Below are 19,191 nucleotides of genomic sequence, written 5' to 3'. Positions count from 1 at the left end.
CTACACCATTTCTGACAGTTGGCAGTCCAGTCCCTTCTTGAAAGCCTCCAGGGATGAAGCTCCCAGAACTTCTAAAGGCAATGTCTGTTTCATGGGTTGATTGTTCTGACTGTCAGAAGGTTCCTCCTTATTTCTAGGTTGAATCTCTCCTTGTTCAGTTTCCATTCATTGTTCCTTGCCTGGCCTTCAGGGGCTTTGAAGAATAGCTTGACACCCCCCGCTCTCTATGGCAGCCCCTCCAATATTGGAAGATGCTCTCCTGTTTCCCCTGGTCCTTCACTAGACTAGCCATGCCCAGTTCTTGTAACTGTTCTAGATAGATAGATAGATAGATAGATAGATAGATAGATAGATAGATAGATAGATAGATAGATAGATAGATAGATAGATAGAATTGGAAGGGACCTTGGAGGTCATCTAGTCCAACCCCCCCCAACTTCCCCAAGCAGAAGGTCCTACATCATTTCTGACAGATGGCAGTCCAGTCTCTTCTTGAGAGTCTCAAGGGATGAAGCTCCCACAACTTCCGAAGGCAACTTCTGTTCCATGGGTTGATTGTTCTCACTGTCAGAAATTTTCTCCTTATTGCTAGGTTGAATCTCTCCTTGTTCAGTTTCCATCCATTGTTCCTTGTCTGGGTGCTTTGGATAATAGCTTGACCCCCCCCCTCTCTGTGGCAGCCCCCCAAATATTGGAAGGCTGCTATCATGTCTCCCCTGGTCCTTCTCTTCACTAGACTTGTCCAATTTCCCTGCAAGGTAGGTTAAAGTAAAGATTTCCTTCCCTCGCACATATGTGCTAGTCGTTCCAGACTCTAGGGGGCAGAGCTCAGGGATGAAGCTCCCACAACTTCTGAATAACAGAATAATAACATAGTAACAGAGTTGGAAGGGACCTTGTAGGTCATCTAGTCCAACCCCCTGCCCAAGCAGGAGACCCTACACCATTTCTGACAGATGGCAGTCCAGTCTCTTCTTGAAAGCCTCCAGTGATGAAGCTCCCACAACTTCCGAAGGCAACTCCTGTTCCATGGGTTGATTGCTCTCACTGTCAGAAATTTTCTCCTTATTGCCCGGTTGAATTTCTCCTTGTTCAGTTTCCATCCATTGTTCCTTGTCTGGCCTTCAGGGGCTTTGGAGAATAGCTTGAACCCCTTCCTCTCTGTGGCAGCCCCTCAAATATTGGAAGATGCTATCCTGTGTCCCCTGGTTCTTCTCTTCACAGGATTAGCCAGGTCCAGTTCCTGCAACCGTTCTTCGTATGTTTTAGCCAGATGTGAAATCAACTTACCTTTGCTATTGTTTTGCAAATGTGAGCCTGCGCGCATGTGCAGGACCTTCTGCGCATGTCCAGTGCATCAAAAATGGGACATGATGATGACGTCCCGTGGCACGACAAAACCGCGCTCGTCAAAATAGCGGTGATAAAATCGCGTCGCTAAAGCCGCGACGTCATCACCGCGCGTCATCACCGCTGCGACAACAGCGCGGCAACAGAAGGGCGCTTTAAAACGGCGCCGCGGCAGAAAGCCGATTTCAATTAAGGTAAGGGTTAGGATTAGGTTTAGGGTTAGGTTTAGGGTTAGGTTTAGGGTTAGGTTTAGGGTTAGGGTTAGGTTTAGGGTACTGAGTGCTTGGGAATGCGCGGATTTGCCCTCCGCAATTATGTGATCGCGGTAGGGACGCGTTTTTCCTTAGCACTTAGAACGGCGCGAATTAGTCTTCGCGCTTATGTCTCCGCGGATAAGGGCTTTGCGGATTTGTGATGGAACCATGACGTCCAGGTGGGTGGGCAGAGTCTTCCGCTGCCACTGCTACAGGTTTGCCCAAACTAGTTAGAACTGGCTGAATAACACCACTGGTTTTAGCAGCCCAAAGGCTAGGGACCCTGGTCTACTGGAAAGAAGGACCAGAGGTGACATAATATCAGTCTTCCAATATCTCAGGGGCTGCCACAAAGAAGAGGGAGTCAAACTATTCTCCAAAGCACCTGAAGACAGGACAAGAAGCAATGGATGGAAACTAATCAAGGGGAGAAGGCAACTTAGAACGGAGGAGAAATTTCCTGAGTGGAACGACTTGCCTCCAGAAGTTGTGAATGCCCCAACACTGGAGATTTTCAAGAAAAGATTGGACCATTCTTTGTCTGCAATGGTATGAGGTCTCCTGCTTTGAGCAGGGGGTTGGACTAGAGGACCTCCAGGTTTCTTTGCAGCTGACAGTTCCAGCTCTTATCACATGATGGTCTGGCTCAACAGTGGCAGAAGAGGAAAAAAAAGAAATCTGAGATTCAGCTGGATTGTTGAGGTTGCCATATTGACTTTCTGGCCTTCCTCCCCTACCGATGCACCTGGCTTCCCTTAGCTCAGTGTTTCTCCACCTTGGCGACTATAAGTTCTGTGGACTTCAACTTCCAGAATTCCCCAGCCAGCTGTCTGGGGAATTCTGGGAGTTGAAGTCCACAGGACTTAAAGTCACCAAGGTGGAGAAACACAGCTAAATATGAAGAATGCCCTGCAGTCCAGCCTCACCTGAGCTCTGATCTTACCTTTTCTCAAAGCTTATATAATAATTTCTGAATCCGAGATCCAATTGCATTGTGGTGGCTGCCATTTTGACTTTTTTTTTAAGAGCCCCTGGGGACACCCCTGTTTTATGGCAAAGGTCGGCAACCTAGAACAATGGGTGGAAACTAATCCAGGAGAGAAGCAACCGAGAATGAAGGAGAAATTTCCTGACAGTGAGAACAATTAATCAGTGGAACAGAAGTTGCCTCCAGAAGTTGTGAAGCCCCAAAACTGGAAGTTTTAAAGAAGATGTTGGATAACCATTTGGCGGAAGTGGTGTAGGGTTTCCTGCCTAAGCAGGGGGTTGGACTAGAAGACCTCCAAGGCCCCTTCCAACTCGGTCATTCTAAATTCCCAATTTTTAGAAATATATTAATCTTTGCAAAACCTGAAATTTTGGCTGCCTCTGTTGAGCAAGGCTGACCCGCATTATAACTCCACAAAGTAGTTGGCTGCTTTGTGTCCAGGTAGTCCTCGACTTACGGCCATCGTTGAGCCCAAAATTTCTGTCGTTAAGGAAAATGCTGTCTTATTTTACCACTTTTCTTGCTTCGGTGGTTAAGCGAATCCCTGCAGTTGTTTCCGTTAACATGGTTGTTAAGGGAATCTGGCATTCCCCGTTGACTTTACCAATTAAAAAAAGGGTTGCAAACGTTGACAAACACCCACCCCCACCCCCAGGACACTGGGACCGTCACAACTACGAGTCAGCGGCCAAGCATCCAAATTTTGATCATGTAACCGTGGAGAATCTTATAATGTTTGTGAAGTGTGCGGGGGGGAAAAAAACCCCGGTCCGAATTCACTTTTTTTCAGTGACGTCGTAACTTTGGTCATTCAATGAACTGTTGTAAGTTGTGGATTACCTGTAATAGGTTGGGAGGGGGAGTGTGTTGGGGACACACACACACACACACACACACACACACACCTTGCATCCACCCCACTCCCCCGGGTGCAGCAGGAAAATCCTCAGAGCAAAACAGAGTGAGGTTTTGTGGTCTCCGTGTTCGCACATGGATGCCTGTTGTGCTGTTGTTTGCCAAAGAGTGTGTCGTGCTACTGTGGCCTCCTCAAAAGGAAGGGTACCGTGGGTGGTGAGGACGGTGGATCCTCCTCCTCCTCTGATCTCCAGCCTGTTGGGAGGCCACCCCCAGAGGCAAACTCCTCTGCTAAATTAAACCCCTCTGGAATTCCCTGCTAAATTAAATCCTCAATTCCGCCACTGGGAAACCGAAGATAATCCCTTGCAGAGCTCAGAACAACGTCGTGCATCTACGGGTCGCTTCCCCGCTTCCTCCTCCCAAACACTGGAGGGCATCTGTGGGGCAGAAGAGCTGCCTGTACAAGTAGTCCTTGAACTTACAACAATACTCATGGGAGCCTGCAACTGCAGTCGTTAAATGGGCCGAGGAATGGGGCAGACTCCCAATGTTAGGATGTCAGTCTGACGATCGGCAGGCCGGCGTTCGAGAGCAGGTTGCTGCCGTGGGATGATGGGGTGAGCTCCTGTCACATGCTCCAGCTCCTGCTGATCCAGGAGTTCGAAAGCGGGCGACCACCAGTAGATAAATGGGCATCCCTTAGTTGGGCAACATAACAGGTGGGTGTGAAAGGAGCCCCCCCCCTCCTCAAGTAACGGTGATGTCACAATAAAGGACAATATTTGTAGCTCAACATTGAAATGAGGGGTCCTTGTTGCTCTCTGAGCTTGCTTGGTTTTTTTTGCAGACGTTTCATGACCCAACTAGGTAACATCATCAGTGCGAGGAGGGAGAGGAGAAAGAGGAGCAGGAGGAGGAGGAGTGGAACTGTGGGGTCCTTGTTGCTCTTACTGAGTTTGCTTGTTTTCTTGCAGAAGTTTTATTACCAAACTAGCTAACATCATCAGTGCTAGAAGGGAATGAGGGAGGAGGAGGAAGAGGAGGAGGAGGAAGAGGTGGAGGAGGAGGACCGTTTCATGACCCAACTAGGTAACATCATCAGTGCGAGGAGGAGGAGGAGGACTGTGGGGTCTTTGGTGATCTCTGAGCTTGCTTGTTTTCTTGCAGACATTTCATGACCCAACTAGGTAACATCATCAGTGCTAGTAAGGAGTGCTGTTTGCTGTCAGCTTATATTCTAGTGTCTTGCCTGTCTGTGTTGGGTGGGGGGTAGTCTTAGAGATTCTTTGCTTGGGCTGTTTGCTGATGGCTCTTTGGCAGTTTCTTGATTGGCGGGTTGCTGACTTGATTGTTGGTCTGAAGTTGACCTTGGAGCTGATCTAGGCTGATCTGGGTGCTGATTACTGATGGAGAAAGAAGTCCTAAAATCTTTTTCTCTTTTGGGCTGGTGGATTGTCTCTTTTGCAAAGTCTGTAGACGTTGTTAATCTCTATGTGTCTGTTGATGGCTGATTTGTCAGAGCGCCAGGCTTCTAAGAAATTCCCTGGCCTTTTTTGCACTTGGCCTGGTCTGGGATGGTCCCATTTTCCCAATTGAAACTGTGGTTAAACCTGTCTCTATGTTGTGAAATTGAAGAATTATTCTTCATGTCCAATTCAACCTGGGAAAGCTTTGGTGCTCCTGATACAATCGTGGCACGACAAAACCGTGCTGGTCAAAATCGCGGTGATAAAATCGCGGCGCTAAAGCCGCGACGTCATCACCGCCGCGACAACAGCGTGGCAACAAAAGGGCACTTTAAAACGGCGCCGCGGCAGAAAGCTGACTTCAATTAAGGTAAGGGTTAGGATTAGGTTTAGGGGTTTGTTTTAGGGTTAGGTTTAGGGTTAGGTTTAGGCTTAGGTTTAGGGTTAGGTTTAGGGTTAGGTTTAGGGTTAGGTTTAGGTATAGGGTTAGGTTTAGGGTTAGGTTTAGCGTTAGGTTTAGTGTTAAGTTTAGAGTTAGGCTTAGGTTTAGGGTTAGGTTTAGGGTTAGGTTTAGGGTTAGGTTTAGGGTACTAAGTGCTTGGAAATGCGCGAATTTGCCCTCCACGATTATGTCATCGCGGTAGAGTCTCGTTTTTCCTTAGCGCTTAGAACGGCGCGAATTAGTCTTCACGCTTATGTCTCCGCGGATAAGGGCTTCGCGGATTTGTGGTGGAACCGACACAACAGGAGTAAGCAGTCGTGGCTCACCAATTTTACCACCTGTTTTTTTTGCTGCAGTTGTGAAAGGAACATGAAGGTCATAAAGCAAGTACCATGGCCATTAAGCAAATCCATTGCATGCTATGGGGTGGGTGTTTTTATTGCTGGGAATGGAAAGTAAGTGCAAAAACATTGGAAATAAGTGACATGAGTGTAAGGCACTGCAAAGAGTGATAAATGTTGGCCATTTTCCTAGGGCACAAAATTGGGAGGGGCGTGGCCATCATCAGAACTTTAAATCTGGGTCACAAGTCCTTTTTTTTTGTGGGGTGGGAGGGGGTTGTTGTAACTTTGAACAGTTGCTAAGTGACCGGTCATAAGTGAAGGACACAAGCTGGGTGGAACCGATCTAAAGGATGAGCCACACTCTTGTCAAAGACCTAGGAGTATTCATTTCGAGAGACCGAAGCCCCTGTAACAACATTGGCTGGGGAATTCTGGGAGTTGAAGTCCACAAGTCTTAACAGTTCCCAAGTTTGGAGACCCCTGCTCTAACCTCTTACCTTAAGCTGTCCACCGTGAACCTCACATATTTCTTAACAGGTCCCTAAGGGCGGGGTGTGTGTGTGCATAAGCGCACCGGTGTGCCCACCGTCCCTGCCCTACTGTCCCCATTTATATGTACCGTATTTATCGGAGTATAAGACGCTCTGAAGTATAAGACACACCTAGATTTTGGGGAGGAAAACAAGGGGGAAATATATCTGCCTCTGCCTCCCAGCAATTTGCCTCCTTGCAACAAACAGCAAACAGTACAGGCAATATACACTATTTGTAGTGTTACATTTCAGACTACACTTGTACGGATGCTGTTCAAATTGATGTGCTTTCTGGAAGTATAGTTATTCCTGCTATTTAAAAGAAGAAACAACAGCACGGGGCCTGTTCAGATCAAGCATTTATTTTAAAAAGCTTCTTCATTTTGTTAAGTTGTCTAGAACAATAACAAAGCAGTCTTTAAAAAATAAGTCTAATCATTTGAACATTCTATAGGCATTTATAGTTGTTGATTTACCTCCTTGCAGGAAACAGCCTGATTAGCACAAGAAAAAAAAATCTGCTGGGAGGAGCAAACGGCAAGTTTCACTTTCAATTTCTCCCGATCATCAGCTGTTTCAGGCTGCAGGGATTGCTATAGCTTATTGAAGTGGCTGCAAAGAGGTAAATTGCTGGGAGGCAGAGGCCAAAGGGTTGCGGCCGGTGGGTGGATAGGACTACATTCAATGTATAAGACGCACCCAAATTTTCACCCTCTTTTAGGGGGGGAAAGGTGCGTCTTATACTCCGAAAAAATACTAGTCTTTGTATGTGTTTATGGCTATGTTTTGCTTATTTATATCCATTTATTTGTGCCATTTTTCCCATGCGTTTTCATACCTCTTTCCTTGTACTTGTTGACAAATAAATAAATAAAATAAAATTGCCTGCATGACGCAGTGAGATATAAATAGCAGAGTTTCCCCTGTTTGTAAGGGGAGGTTTTGTCACGGATTCAAAGCTAAGCACTCCCCCCCCCCATTTTTTTTAGCAGATACCAGGCCTGGGGTTGATGAGTTCCCCTCCCCTCTCGACTTGTATGCCTGTGTGATTCTTGTGTATTTTAATTACGTGTATTGTGTTTTATGTCCCCTTTTCCCCTTTTGAGTTGTTCGCCGCCCTGAGTCCCTCCCGGAGAAGGGCGGCATACAAATAAACTAAATCTGAAATCTGAAATCTTCTCAATATTGATCAGCGGAATTTTCACAGAGATAGGACCCTCCTTGAAATCTAGGCTTGTGGTGGAGGATACTCCATGGAGGAATTTTATTACCGCTTTACAGGGGATAAATAAAAGGCAATCAAACTTTGTTCTTCAATGGCATCTGAAGGTCTCCATCTGCGTGGTCCTCCACCGGCTGGATACTCAAGGTCTCCAGAGGCTTCTGGATTTGAAAATAAAGCTCATCATCAAAGCAGAATGGGTCAGGGGGCTGGGCCAAGAAGGGGAGTTTTAAAAGCAGCCCCGTGAGGTACCCTCCGATGAGGGACACAAGGACTGAGACGCCCAGGCCTACAGCTTGAAAAAGAACCTGCTGTGAAGCGCTCCTTCCTGAGCTTTCTCCAATGAAGGTGGTCTCCACGGTGGCATTTTGTAACAATGGGCTCCTCGCGGGGAAGACGTGGTAAAGCTGGTGACCGTAGGCCTCGTCTGGGACTACCAAAATGGCCACCATCCCAGCGACGGCTCCCATGATGCCTGGAAGTCCGTGGAGGTTATGGATCCCACACTGGTCTTGAATACGGAGCTTGCTGGCCAAGAACGGAGTCACATATTTGAAGCCAAAGATGCAGACCACGGAGGACATGATCCCCAGGAGAAATGCCCCGCCTGGATGAATGGCCATGTCGGCTACTGTGCCAATGGCCACGCCTCCAGCCAAGGTGGCATTCTGTAGGTGGCCCATGCTGACCTTGCCCTTCTTCTCCAAGAGGCTGGAGATAGCAAATGTGGTCAAGACGCTAGCGCTGAGGGCCATCCAGGTGTGTAGCACCGCCCTGTGTTGGGCGTCGCCCGGATGGACGAGAACAGAAACGAAACTGGGCCAGAAGACCCAAAGGAACACAGCACCCACTAAGGATAGAAGATCAGAGACGTAAGAAGGAGTTTCCTTGGGGTGTCTCGCCTGGAGTCCCGACCGGTACAAAGCTATGGAGGCCCCCAGGCCAAAATAGCAAGAGAAGACATGGACGGTTACACTCCCGCCAATGTCCACCGCTCGGAAGTAGCTTAAGAAGAGCCACTCGGAAGCCACGTAGAGGGGCACCTCACAGAAGCCCATGAGGAGAAGTTGGATGGGGCTCGTTCGGCCCAAGATGGCGCCTGCGGAGATGAGGACAGTCACGGTGGCAAACTCAGCAGTCAGGAGGTTGTAGAGGCCTAGGTGGATCTTCCCCTCGTGGTAGTGGTAGACAAACCCTTGCACGATTAGCGCCCACTGCATGCAGAAGTTGGACAGGAGGAAGTTGTACGCCACAGCGCTGACACCATAGCCTTTCATGAACGCCAGCAGCAACCCGAGGCCGACCAACAACATCAACTGGATGTCTTGGAAGAGGGAGAAGAAGACGTAGAGCTGATTAACAGCCGGGTCAACATCGGCTGGCTGGCTGGCAGCATCTGTGTGTCGGTCGTACGTCGCAAAGAGCAGAAAGATGAAGAGGAGGGCCGCTTGGAAGGCAAAGAGCAGGATGGGCAACCGGCAACGGAGGCTGGTGGAGAAGACTCTGGACATGTTTCACCACGCCGAATCGAAGACGAATCTGTGAAGAAGCAACGAGAAGACTAAAATAATAGAAACCCTTTTGAGAAGGCCGTCCCAACGGTATCCCAACTGGTGGTGGGCTTTTGGAATTTTTCCAGCCGGGTGGCGTGCAAACAATGACCAGACCCCATCCTCACAAAGCCAAGGGATGTCAAATAAGTAGTACAGGCAATCCTCGACTTACAACAGTTCATTTAGTGACCATCCGAAGGTACATTACCGCTTTTCACACTTACAACTGTCGGAGCATCCGCGTGGTCACGGATCAGAATTCAGACCCTTGGCAACTGACTCATCTTTATGACTATTGCCGTGTCCCAGAGATACGTGATCACCTATTGCGACCTTCTGACAAGCAAAGTCGATGGGGAAGCCAGATTCGCTTAACAACCATGGCGAGAAAGATTGTAAAATGAGACAAAATTCACATAAAACATGTCTCACTTCGCAACAAAATTTGGGGTCCCAGTTGTGATTGCAAGTTGAGGGTTATCCTTATACCCATAAACTCAGTGTTTCTCAATCCTGACAACTTTTAAGAAGCGTGGACTTCAACTCCCAGAATTCTCCAGCCAGCAATGTTATCAGCCTGTTAAAGTTGATGGCGGGAGAATTGTACTGTCAAAACCGTGAGACTCTGTTAATATAAGAGCCGTGGTGGCGCAGTGGTGAGAGTGCAGTACTGCAGGCTACTCCTGCTGCCTGCCGGCTGCCTGCAATTTGGCAGTTTGAGTCTCACCAGGCTCAAAGTTGACTCAGCCTTCCATCCTTCCAAGGTGGGTAAAATGAGGACCCCAGATAGTTGGGGGCAAAAGGCTGTGTAAACTGTTTAGAGAGGGCTGTAAAGCACTGTGAAGTGGTATATAAGTCTAACTGCTATTGCTATTGCCCTTCCTCCCTCCCTCCCAGTGGTGGGTTCTTACTGGTTTGGCCCGGTTCAGCCGAAACAGCGGTAGTTTGGCAGCTTGGGTAGCTGGAACTGCCATCTTGTTTTTTTGCTTCTGTGTAAGTGCAGAACATTTTTTATTGCTCTGCGCATGCACGCACAATGCGCATCAAGTGCGCGTGGGGCATACCTGTTGTGACTCAGCAGATGTCTGCTGTGAGTCTTTTCGGGATACAAGATTCATTGTGCAGCTGGGGCTTGTTAGGGGCAGGTTTGGAGATAAAAGGACGGATGCTGCCACGCCCTAGTTGCAGGAGTCAACGTTCCTTCGTGCGTTCCTGGGTTCGTACAACATTGCTTGATACACTTGGATAAGTGCTTTGGTGTTTCATGTAACCCTGATTCGTGGAGACTTTGGAAGAAGTGCATTGCTTGTACGAGTTGTTTTGTATTCTGTTATCTGCTTGAAAGAGACTGTATGTCTGTTATTTTTGGGCTCGAAGCCAGTTTGAACTGAGAACTGATAAAGAAAGTTCCCTTTAAGTTTATTCGTCTTGCCATTTGTTAACAAGCTGTGAAGGGGGGACAGAACAATACCCACAAGCGAACCAGCGGTAGTGACTGCTGGAACCCATCCCTGTTCCCTCCCTCCTTCCATCCATCCATCCATCCATCCATCCATCCATCCATCCATCCATCCTGTTAGAATGCAGCATTGCAGGCTAACTCTGCCCACTGCCATGAGTTCAAACCCACCCGGCTCATGTTTGACTCAGCCTTTCCTCCTTTCGAGGTGGGTCAAATGAGGACCCAGATTGTTGAGGTCAAGATGCTGACTCTGTAAACCACTTAGAGAGGGCTGTCAAAGCACCGTAAAGCGACATATAAATTTAAGTGCTATTGCTATATAGTTTGCAATAAAATAGAATTCGCTTATTTGGCTCGGTTTCGTGACTGGTGCACCTGTCAAGGGCTGGCAATCGCAGACAGTAAAAAGAGATCATTTGTGGTGTGCAGAATCCTCTTTAATGCTTATATTATGACACTTTTATGAGACATATAATCTCTAACGTTAAACATTAACCAGGGATAGAATCCACTTGTATGAAGAGATTTAACTTGATTTTTTTTTGCGCAAGCTTCAGAAAATTGCAGAGGTGCCTTATTGGCCCAATGATCAGAAGTGTCACAATATGCAATCCTCCTTAACATTCCTCACTGAATTGGTCCATAAATGTGGACCTTGGACAGATTTCATGACTGCAATTTCTGAATGATTGCAGCTTTGTTTTAAACCAGAGGTCATCAAATAAAGAACTGCTTAAAAGAGAAAAAAAAATAGGCAATTTGTGGAGATTGTTAGCTAATCTTTCTGGGTTTTTCTTATAAAGAAGTTAGGATCTTCAAATAGGATACGAAAATGGGAGTCAGTATTTCCACATGGCACCTGCACCAAAGACAAATTCCTTGTGTGTCTCATCACACTTGGGCAATAAAGAATTCCATTCCATTCCATTCTATTCTTATTCTATTCCTTAATTTTATTCTATTCTTAGTCTATTCCTTAATTCTATTCTATTCCTTCTATTTTTATTCTATTCCTTATTTCTATTCTACTTATTTCTTTTCTATTCTATTCCATTCCATTCTATTCTATTCCTTAATTCTATTCTTATTCTATTCCTTATTTCTATTCTATTCCTTATTTCTTTTCCATTCCATTCCATTTTATTCTATTCTATTCTTATTCTATTCCTTAATTCTATTCTATTCCTTCTATTTTTATTCTATTCCTTATTTCTTTTCTATTCCATTCCATTCTATTCTATTCCTTAATTTTATTTTATTCTTATTCTATTCCTTATTTCTATTCTATTCCTTATTTCTTTTCCATTCCATTCCATTTTATTCTATTCTATTCTATTCCTTAATTCTATTCTATTCCTTCTATTTTTATTCTATTCCATTCTATTCTATTCCTTAATTCTATTCTATTCTTATTCTATTCCTTAATTCTATTCTATTCCTTCTATTTTTATTCTATTCCTTATTTCTATTCTATTCCTTATTTCTTTTCCATTCCATTTTATTCTATTCTTATTCTATCCCTTAATTCTATTCTATTCCTTCTATTCTTATTCTATTCCTTATTTCTATTTTTATTCTATTCCTTATTTCTTTTCCATTCCGTTCCGTTCTGTTCTATTCTAAAGTGCGGTCATGTGACCATAAAGGGAGTGCCCCACCCTAACTCTCGGAACTTCAGATCTGAGTATCCTAAGTCCCTTCTTTCAGCTGGGTCCAACTTCAAATGATTGCTAACCAACCAGTGTTAAGTCATAAGTCAAAGACTATCTCTCCATGGGTTTCAAACGCCCCCCCCGACCGTCTCTTTCTTGCAAAGAAAGAAGGACTCTTTTTGTTCTCATGGCTGGCGTTGTAGAGTTTGACAACCACAGCTGGGGGGAAAAATATTGGAGACAGCGAGACAAATAAGATTGCCCTGCCCAGTGCAGGCATCAGTCCTGGAAGTCCAGATGTTGCAAAGATGGCTCAGAGGCGGTGGCTTCCCCCGTTGGGGCTTTATTATTATTATTTTTTAAAGTAAACCAAACCACAGTGATGCAGTCAGGACCCCATAGATGGAGTTTGGAAATGCTTAAGAGGTCTCTTTCTTTCCATGTTATTCTTTCCCTTCGTATGACTCTACGGAAGTGAACTATAGTAATCTTTCTCCTTTTTCTTATCCTCCCCCCTCTTCCTCCTCCTCTTCTTTTCCTCCTCCTCCTCCCTCTCTTCCTCCTCCTCTTCTTCTCCTTCTCCTCTTCCTCCTCCCCTCTCCTCCTCTTCCCCTCCTCCTCCCCCCTCCTCCTCTTCTTCTTCCTCCTTCTCCTCCTTCTCCATCATCCTCTCCCTCATCATCATGGTATTCCTAGATTGGCTCCATATAGGGAAGGCCCCTCTAGGGCTTTCACCCTTTATGCCTCATCAGGCAGCCCAGCTGATGGGGAGGTTAGTTAAGCCTAAACCAGGAGCCTCCAAACTTGGTAACTTTAAGACTTGTGGACTTCAATTCCCAGGATTCCTCAGCCAAGTTCGGAAACCCCTAGCAACATCTAATACAGAGTCCTTAACTTACAACTTTTTCATTCAGCAACCGTTCAAAGTTACAATGGCACTGAAAGTCGAAGGCTACCTGTACAACACATTAGATTAATTAATTTATTTGTAAAATTGATTGGCTGCCCATCTTACTCAGGGAAAACTGAGCATCTTAAGGATCAAAACTATCCCGAGTCTTGACCCACCCAAATAAAGCCACAGCGTGTATTACACAACCTCGTGTAAGGCATGTTTTACACCAGGGTGGGGAGAACGACAGCCCCTTTCATGACTTGTGGACCTAGAATTCCTGAGCCAGCACAGCTGACTCCTTTATGACTTGTGGACTTCAGCTCCCAGAATTCCTCAGCCAGAAGGTGTGGACTTCAACTCCCAGAATTCCTGAGCCAGCACGGCTGGCTTCTCTATGACTTTTGGACTTCAGCTCCCAGAATTCCTGAGCCAGCACGGCTGGCCTCTCTATGAGTTGTGGACTTCAACTCCCAGAATTCCTAAGCCAGCACGGCTGACCTCTCTATGACTTGTGGACTTCAACTCCCAGAATTCCTTAGCCAGCATGGCTGGCCTCTCTATGACTTGTGGACTTCAACTCCCAGAATTCCTGATCCAGCATGGCTGGCCTCTCTATCACTTGTGGACTTCAGCTCCCAGAATTCCTGAGCCAGCATGGCTGGCCTCTCTATGACTTGTGGACTTCAACTCCCAGAATTCCTGAGCCAGCACGGATGGCCTCTCTATGACTTGTGGACTTCAACTCCCAGAATTCCTGAGCCAGCACGGCTGACCTCTCTATGAGTTGTGGACTTCAACTCCCAGAATTTTTGAGCCAGCACAGCTGGCCTCTCTATGACTTGTGGACTTCAGCTCCCAGAATTCCTGAGCCAGCACGGCTGACCTCTCTGACTTGTGGAGTTCATCTCCCAGAATTCCTGAGACAGCACGGCTGACCTCTCTATGAGTTGTGGACTTCAACTCCCAGAATTCCTGAGCCAGCACGGCTGGCCTCTCTATGACTTGTGGACTTCAGCTCCCAGAATTCCTGAGCCAGCACGGCTGGCCTCTCTATGACTTGTGGACTTCAACTCCCAGAATTCCTGAGCCAGCACGGCTGGCCTCTCTATGACTTGTGGACTTCAACTCCCAGAATTCCTGAGCCAGCACGGCTGGCCTCTCTATGACTTGTGGACTTCAACTCCCAGAATTCCTGAGCCAGCACGGCTGGCCTCTCTATGACTTGTGGACTTCAACTCCCAGAATTCCTGAGCCAGCACAGCTGACCTTTCTATGACTTCTGGACTTCAACTCCCAGAATTCCTGAGCCAGCACAGCTGACCTTTCTATGACTTCTGGACTTCAACTCCCAGAATTCCTGAGCCAGCACGGCTGGCCTCTCTATGACTTGTGGACTTCAGCTCCCAGAATTCCTGAGCCAGCACGGCTGACCTCTCTATGACTTGTGGACTTCAACTCCCAGAATTCCTGAGCCAGCACGGCTGACCTCTCTATGACTTGTGGACTTCAACTCCCAGAATTCCTGAGCCAGCACGGCTGACCCCTTTACGATTTGTAAACTCCTGCTTTACACAAATGCTTACCTTTTCAGGCTTGAGCGAAATTTCAGCTATTCCTCGCCTTTGCACCCTTTTAGCTGGTCACAAATCGCAATTCCTGGGTGCCAATGCAGTTGTGTTGCACCCGTTAGTCGTGTTGTAACCTTTGGAGTGGTTTTGGGTGCCGTTGCAGGAGAAGGAAATCAGAAGGTGGGATTCTTAATCGGATACTTTCTTTTTTAAGGCCAGGAAGGGATTTATTTCAGACGGAGTCTACTGTTCAACAGGCCCCGCTTCTTTTATAGGTGGCCATCCAGAAGGAGATCCTTGAGCCTGGGTTGGAGTTAAATTGTAACTTTTATTGATTATCACAACACAACCCACAAAGGCTGAGAACTTGACCCAGTGACTTATCCCCGCAGTGACTATCTTCCTTCTCTGGTTCCTCCCCTCCTGAAGGAACATATGAGATGGTATTGGATAAAATATCTTTCTGGGTTCAGTTCCAAGTGGGGAAAAAGACCCTGGAAACAATGGTGGCTTTTTTGGAAAGACGGTTTTAATGGTGGACAGAATGACATGCCTTGAAGATGTTGTGTGAAGAAGAAAAAAGGGGGAGAGATGCTGAGAGTCCCTGGTTTTATGCCCTCTCTGGGCTTTTACAATACAATAGCAGAGTTGGAAGGGACCTTGGAGGTCTTCTAGTCCAACCCCCTGCCTAGGCAGGGAAACCCTATACCATTTCATACAAATGGCTATCCAACATCTTAAAGACTTCCAGTGTTGGGGCATTCACAACTTCTGGAGGCAAGCTGTTGAATTTGAGCTTGTATTCTGATTGGTTGTTCAGAGTCCCATGGGGCCATGCAGGGGCAACTCTATAAGCTGTCCTGAGTCCCAGGCTTGGTTGACTCTTGCTGGGTGATGATGTAGTGAGAGGGTATTGGGGATTCCTATTATGGCTCTGCCTGAAGGAGGTGGATCTTTGTTATGTACGCAGAATAGACTGGCCCAGGCCTTAATAGCCCTTTGACAAAGGTGGTGTGTGTATGTGTGTGAGTTTTTTGCCTTCCTTTTAGGGAAATAATCTGCCCTTTTAATATTTCCTAAAATATTTCATTTTCCTAGGAGACGGGTGGGTGCTAACTCCCTGCAATGGTTTCTACCAATTCAACCAAGGATGGAGCCGGTTCAGATGTCCGGCTAAAACATATGAAGAACAGTTGCGGGAACTGGGTATGTCTAGTTTAATGAAAAGAAGGACCAGGGGAGACATGATAGCAGTCTTCCAATATCTCAGGGGTTGCCACAAAGAAGAGGGAGTCAAGCTATTCTCCAAGGCACCTGAAGGCAGGACAAGAAGCAATGGAAGTTAGTTAGTTAGTTAGTTAGTTAGTTAGTTAGTTAGTTAGTTAGTTAGTTAGTTTACTTTATTGATTAGCCTACTGGCCATATCAAAGTGCAGAGTTCCAAAGATAAATTATTACTAAAATCTGATTAAGAACAATTTAAAGTGGAATTGGAATAAAGTACAATTAAAAATGAAATTGGAATAAATCAGAGTTCGCTCGTGGTTGCACAGTGCGCTGTGCGTGCATGCCCAGTACTAAAAAATGCCTCTGCGCATGTACAGAAGGCAAAGATAAGATGGCTTATGGCACCGGTGGGAGAACTGGTTTGGGGGCATGGCAGGGCTGGGTCTGCTAAGGAATTCTGGGAATTGCAGTTCCAGCGACCCAGGCCACCAAGTTACTACCAGTTCGGCCAAACCTGTCCAAACTAGTAGGAACCTACCTCTAGAATAAATATACAATTAAAATGAAATTGGAGTAAAATACAATAATTTAATATATGGATAAATGAAATATGATAACATTATATTTCAGTGTCACCCCTACAATCTACCCCGATGAGTCCCACACGCAACGGATGGAAACTAATCAAGGAGAGAAGCAACCTAGAACTAAGGAGAAATTTACAAACAGTGAGAACAATTACAAGTGGTTTACTTAGAGCAGTTTATTTAGTGACTGGTGGCAGCTACAACAGGACTGAAAAAAGTGACCTTTTTTTTCATTTAACGACCGTTGCTGCGTTCCCCATAGTAGTCACATGATCAGAATTCAGACATTTGGCAACTGACTCATATTTGTGACGGTTGCAGTGTGCTGGGGTCACGTAATCCCCTTTTGTGACCTGATCAGCAAAGTCAGATTCAGTTAACAACCCTGTCACTAACTTAACAACTGAAGCGATTCATTTAACCACTCTGGAAAGAAAAGTCATAAAATGAGGCAAAATTCACTTAACAACCGTCTCACTTAGTCACAGAAATATATATATGTTTTCTGAGGTTTTCGCGGGTGTTAGTATGTAGGTCTCTAGTTATTCGGGTTTTCTCCCATGTCAAATTGGAGATGTCTTGGCGACATTTTGACAAAGTCTCATTCGTCATCTTCAGGCTTCTTCAGGCTTGGTGCTTCCAGGAGCAATGTGAGATCTCGGCTGTTTCTTCCTTTTAACCTTAAAAGGCAGGCTAGCCATTTGGAAGCCTGCCCTTATTGATAAACGAGTCCCGAACATGATGAATGACACCAGGCCCACACTCACAAGAGCCACACAGGATATCACCACCAAACATCCACAAAGAAAGCAGACAAAAAACCCACACTGATGAGGAGGCACGACCAAGGACCAGAAGCCAGACTGCAAATGCACAATTAGCCTCTTTAAACCCCTCCTATCCTTACATGAAACACAAACCCCCAACCAATCAGAACACACCTCCACCCAATCAGGACACAGCCAAGCTCCCACCCAATCAGTTCAAACCCCCACTGGCAGTTAAAAGGAAGAAACAGCTGAGATCTCACATTGCTCCTGGAAGCACCAAGCCTGAAGAAGCCTGAAGATGACGAATGAGACTTCGTCGAAATGTCGCCAAGACATCTCCAATTTTACGCGGGAGAAAACCCGAATAACTAGAGACCTACGTATATATATATATATATATATATATATGTAGGTATATACATACATACATACATACATACATACATACATACATACATACATACATACATATATATATATATATATATATATATATGTTTTTTATTTGTGCTGATAAATAAATAAAGGGAGACTAGATCTTTACTAGTCTCCCTTTATTTATTTATCAGCACAAATAAAAAAACACAAATATAACAAAGGCAACAGTAAAAATATTGGGTTTCTGTCGTGATGGACTCTTGTGACGAGCCGATTGACAGATGATGGAAGCAGTTAGCTTCCTCCCATAATTGGGGCATACCAGGGGTTGTGACTATATATATATGTATGTATGTATGTATGTATGTATGTATGTATGTATGTATATATAAATATTTAACTACTATTACTATTTACTATTTGGATTAATAATTAATAATGGAAAACTATTCTTGGAACTCTGGATGATTGGTGACATTATGGTCAATTGAAAATATAAATGTATATTATAAATGGATGGGAATTCTAATTTCCGCTTTCTCTCCTTAGAGATAGGTGATATTATAATACTTTAAAGACTCATTGTTATTTGACAGATGATTATGAAATCAAGGAAATAAGGATTGTTACAAACGAAAGAATATTAATGGTAATTTGAACACATAATGCTCAATGGCAGTGAAATATCCAGTTATGTTTAATGCAAAACCAGTGATGTTATTCTTAATCTCAAGAATTGATGCACAAAAACTTGTAACCAAACGACATGCTTGATGAAATGGAGGAAAGTTGTGGGTTTCTTTCTTGCTTTTGTTTTGTATGTGTTGTTTTGTTTTTTCTTTAAGAAAAAGAATAAAAATGTATATTAAAAAATGTGGCCGAACAGTGGTGAGGGGACCCATTCGGGGCCATGGCAGGCCTCGATCTGTCACCCAGGCCTAAATTCCACTACCAATGTGGCCGAACCAGGCCGAACCGGCAGCAACCCAACACTGGAACAAACCATTGTGTTCCTAGGGACCTGTTACTAGAATAACAGGGTTGGAAGGGACCTTGGAGATCTTCTAGTCCAACCCCCTGCTTAGGCAGGGAACCCTACACCGCTTCAGACAAATAGATATCCAATCTCTTCTTTAAAACTTCCAGTGTTGGAGCATTCACAGCTTCGGGACGCAACTTGTTCCACTGTTCTAACTTTCAGGAAATTTCTCCTCAGTTCTAAGTTGCTTCTCTCCTTGATTAGTTTCCACCCATTGCTTCTCGTCCTGCCCTCAGGTGCTTTGGAGAACATCCTCAGGGGGTTGGACTAGAAGACCTCCAAGGTCCCTCCCAACTCTGTTATTCTAAGAGTCGTATGTAACGAGAGCCGTTAGCTTAATTGCTGACTGTGTACAAAGAGAACAATGAAGTGACCCAATTAAAAATGCCTAGTCATGGTCCTCCGTCAGGTAGGAATTGCAAGAGGACAAAGTCTTGAGGGCTGGTAACCTAATCAGCAAAAGTAAGATTGCTGAATGACAGTGGGAGCCAATTTTCCCTGGAATCTCCAAATAGTTTCTCCTCCAAAGGTAAACACCCCTGACCCCAATTACCTTGTTCAAATTCAGCTCAGGTTTTGCCGGATGCCTCCTATAAGTAGTGCT

General features: G+C 45.4%; 1 protein-coding gene across 1 annotated transcript; it reads right to left on the bottom strand.

Moving 5' to 3' along the window:
* Window positions 1-7,483: 7,483 nt before the first annotated feature.
* Window positions 7,484-14,861, bottom strand: LOC116509253 (ammonium transporter Rh type A-like). Its single transcript, XM_032218338.1, has 2 exons — window positions 14,603-14,861; window positions 7,484-8,996 (listed from the first exon to the last, which is right to left on the bottom strand). Exon 2 carries the CDS (start codon window positions 8,966-8,968, stop codon window positions 7,535-7,537), a length of 1,434 nt encoding a protein of 477 aa, XP_032074229.1. The 5' UTR covers window positions 8,969-8,996; window positions 14,603-14,861; the 3' UTR covers window positions 7,484-7,534.
* Between the last annotated feature and the right edge of the window lie 4,330 nt (window positions 14,862-19,191).

This window comes from Thamnophis elegans, chromosome 5, assembly GCF_009769535.1.
Source record: "Thamnophis elegans isolate rThaEle1 chromosome 5, rThaEle1.pri, whole genome shotgun sequence".
In the NCBI taxonomy this organism is placed as follows: domain Eukaryota; kingdom Metazoa; phylum Chordata; class Lepidosauria; order Squamata; family Colubridae; genus Thamnophis; species Thamnophis elegans.
Note: the sequence above shows the minus strand (reverse complement) of the source record. Positions and strands in the feature narration are given on the sequence as shown.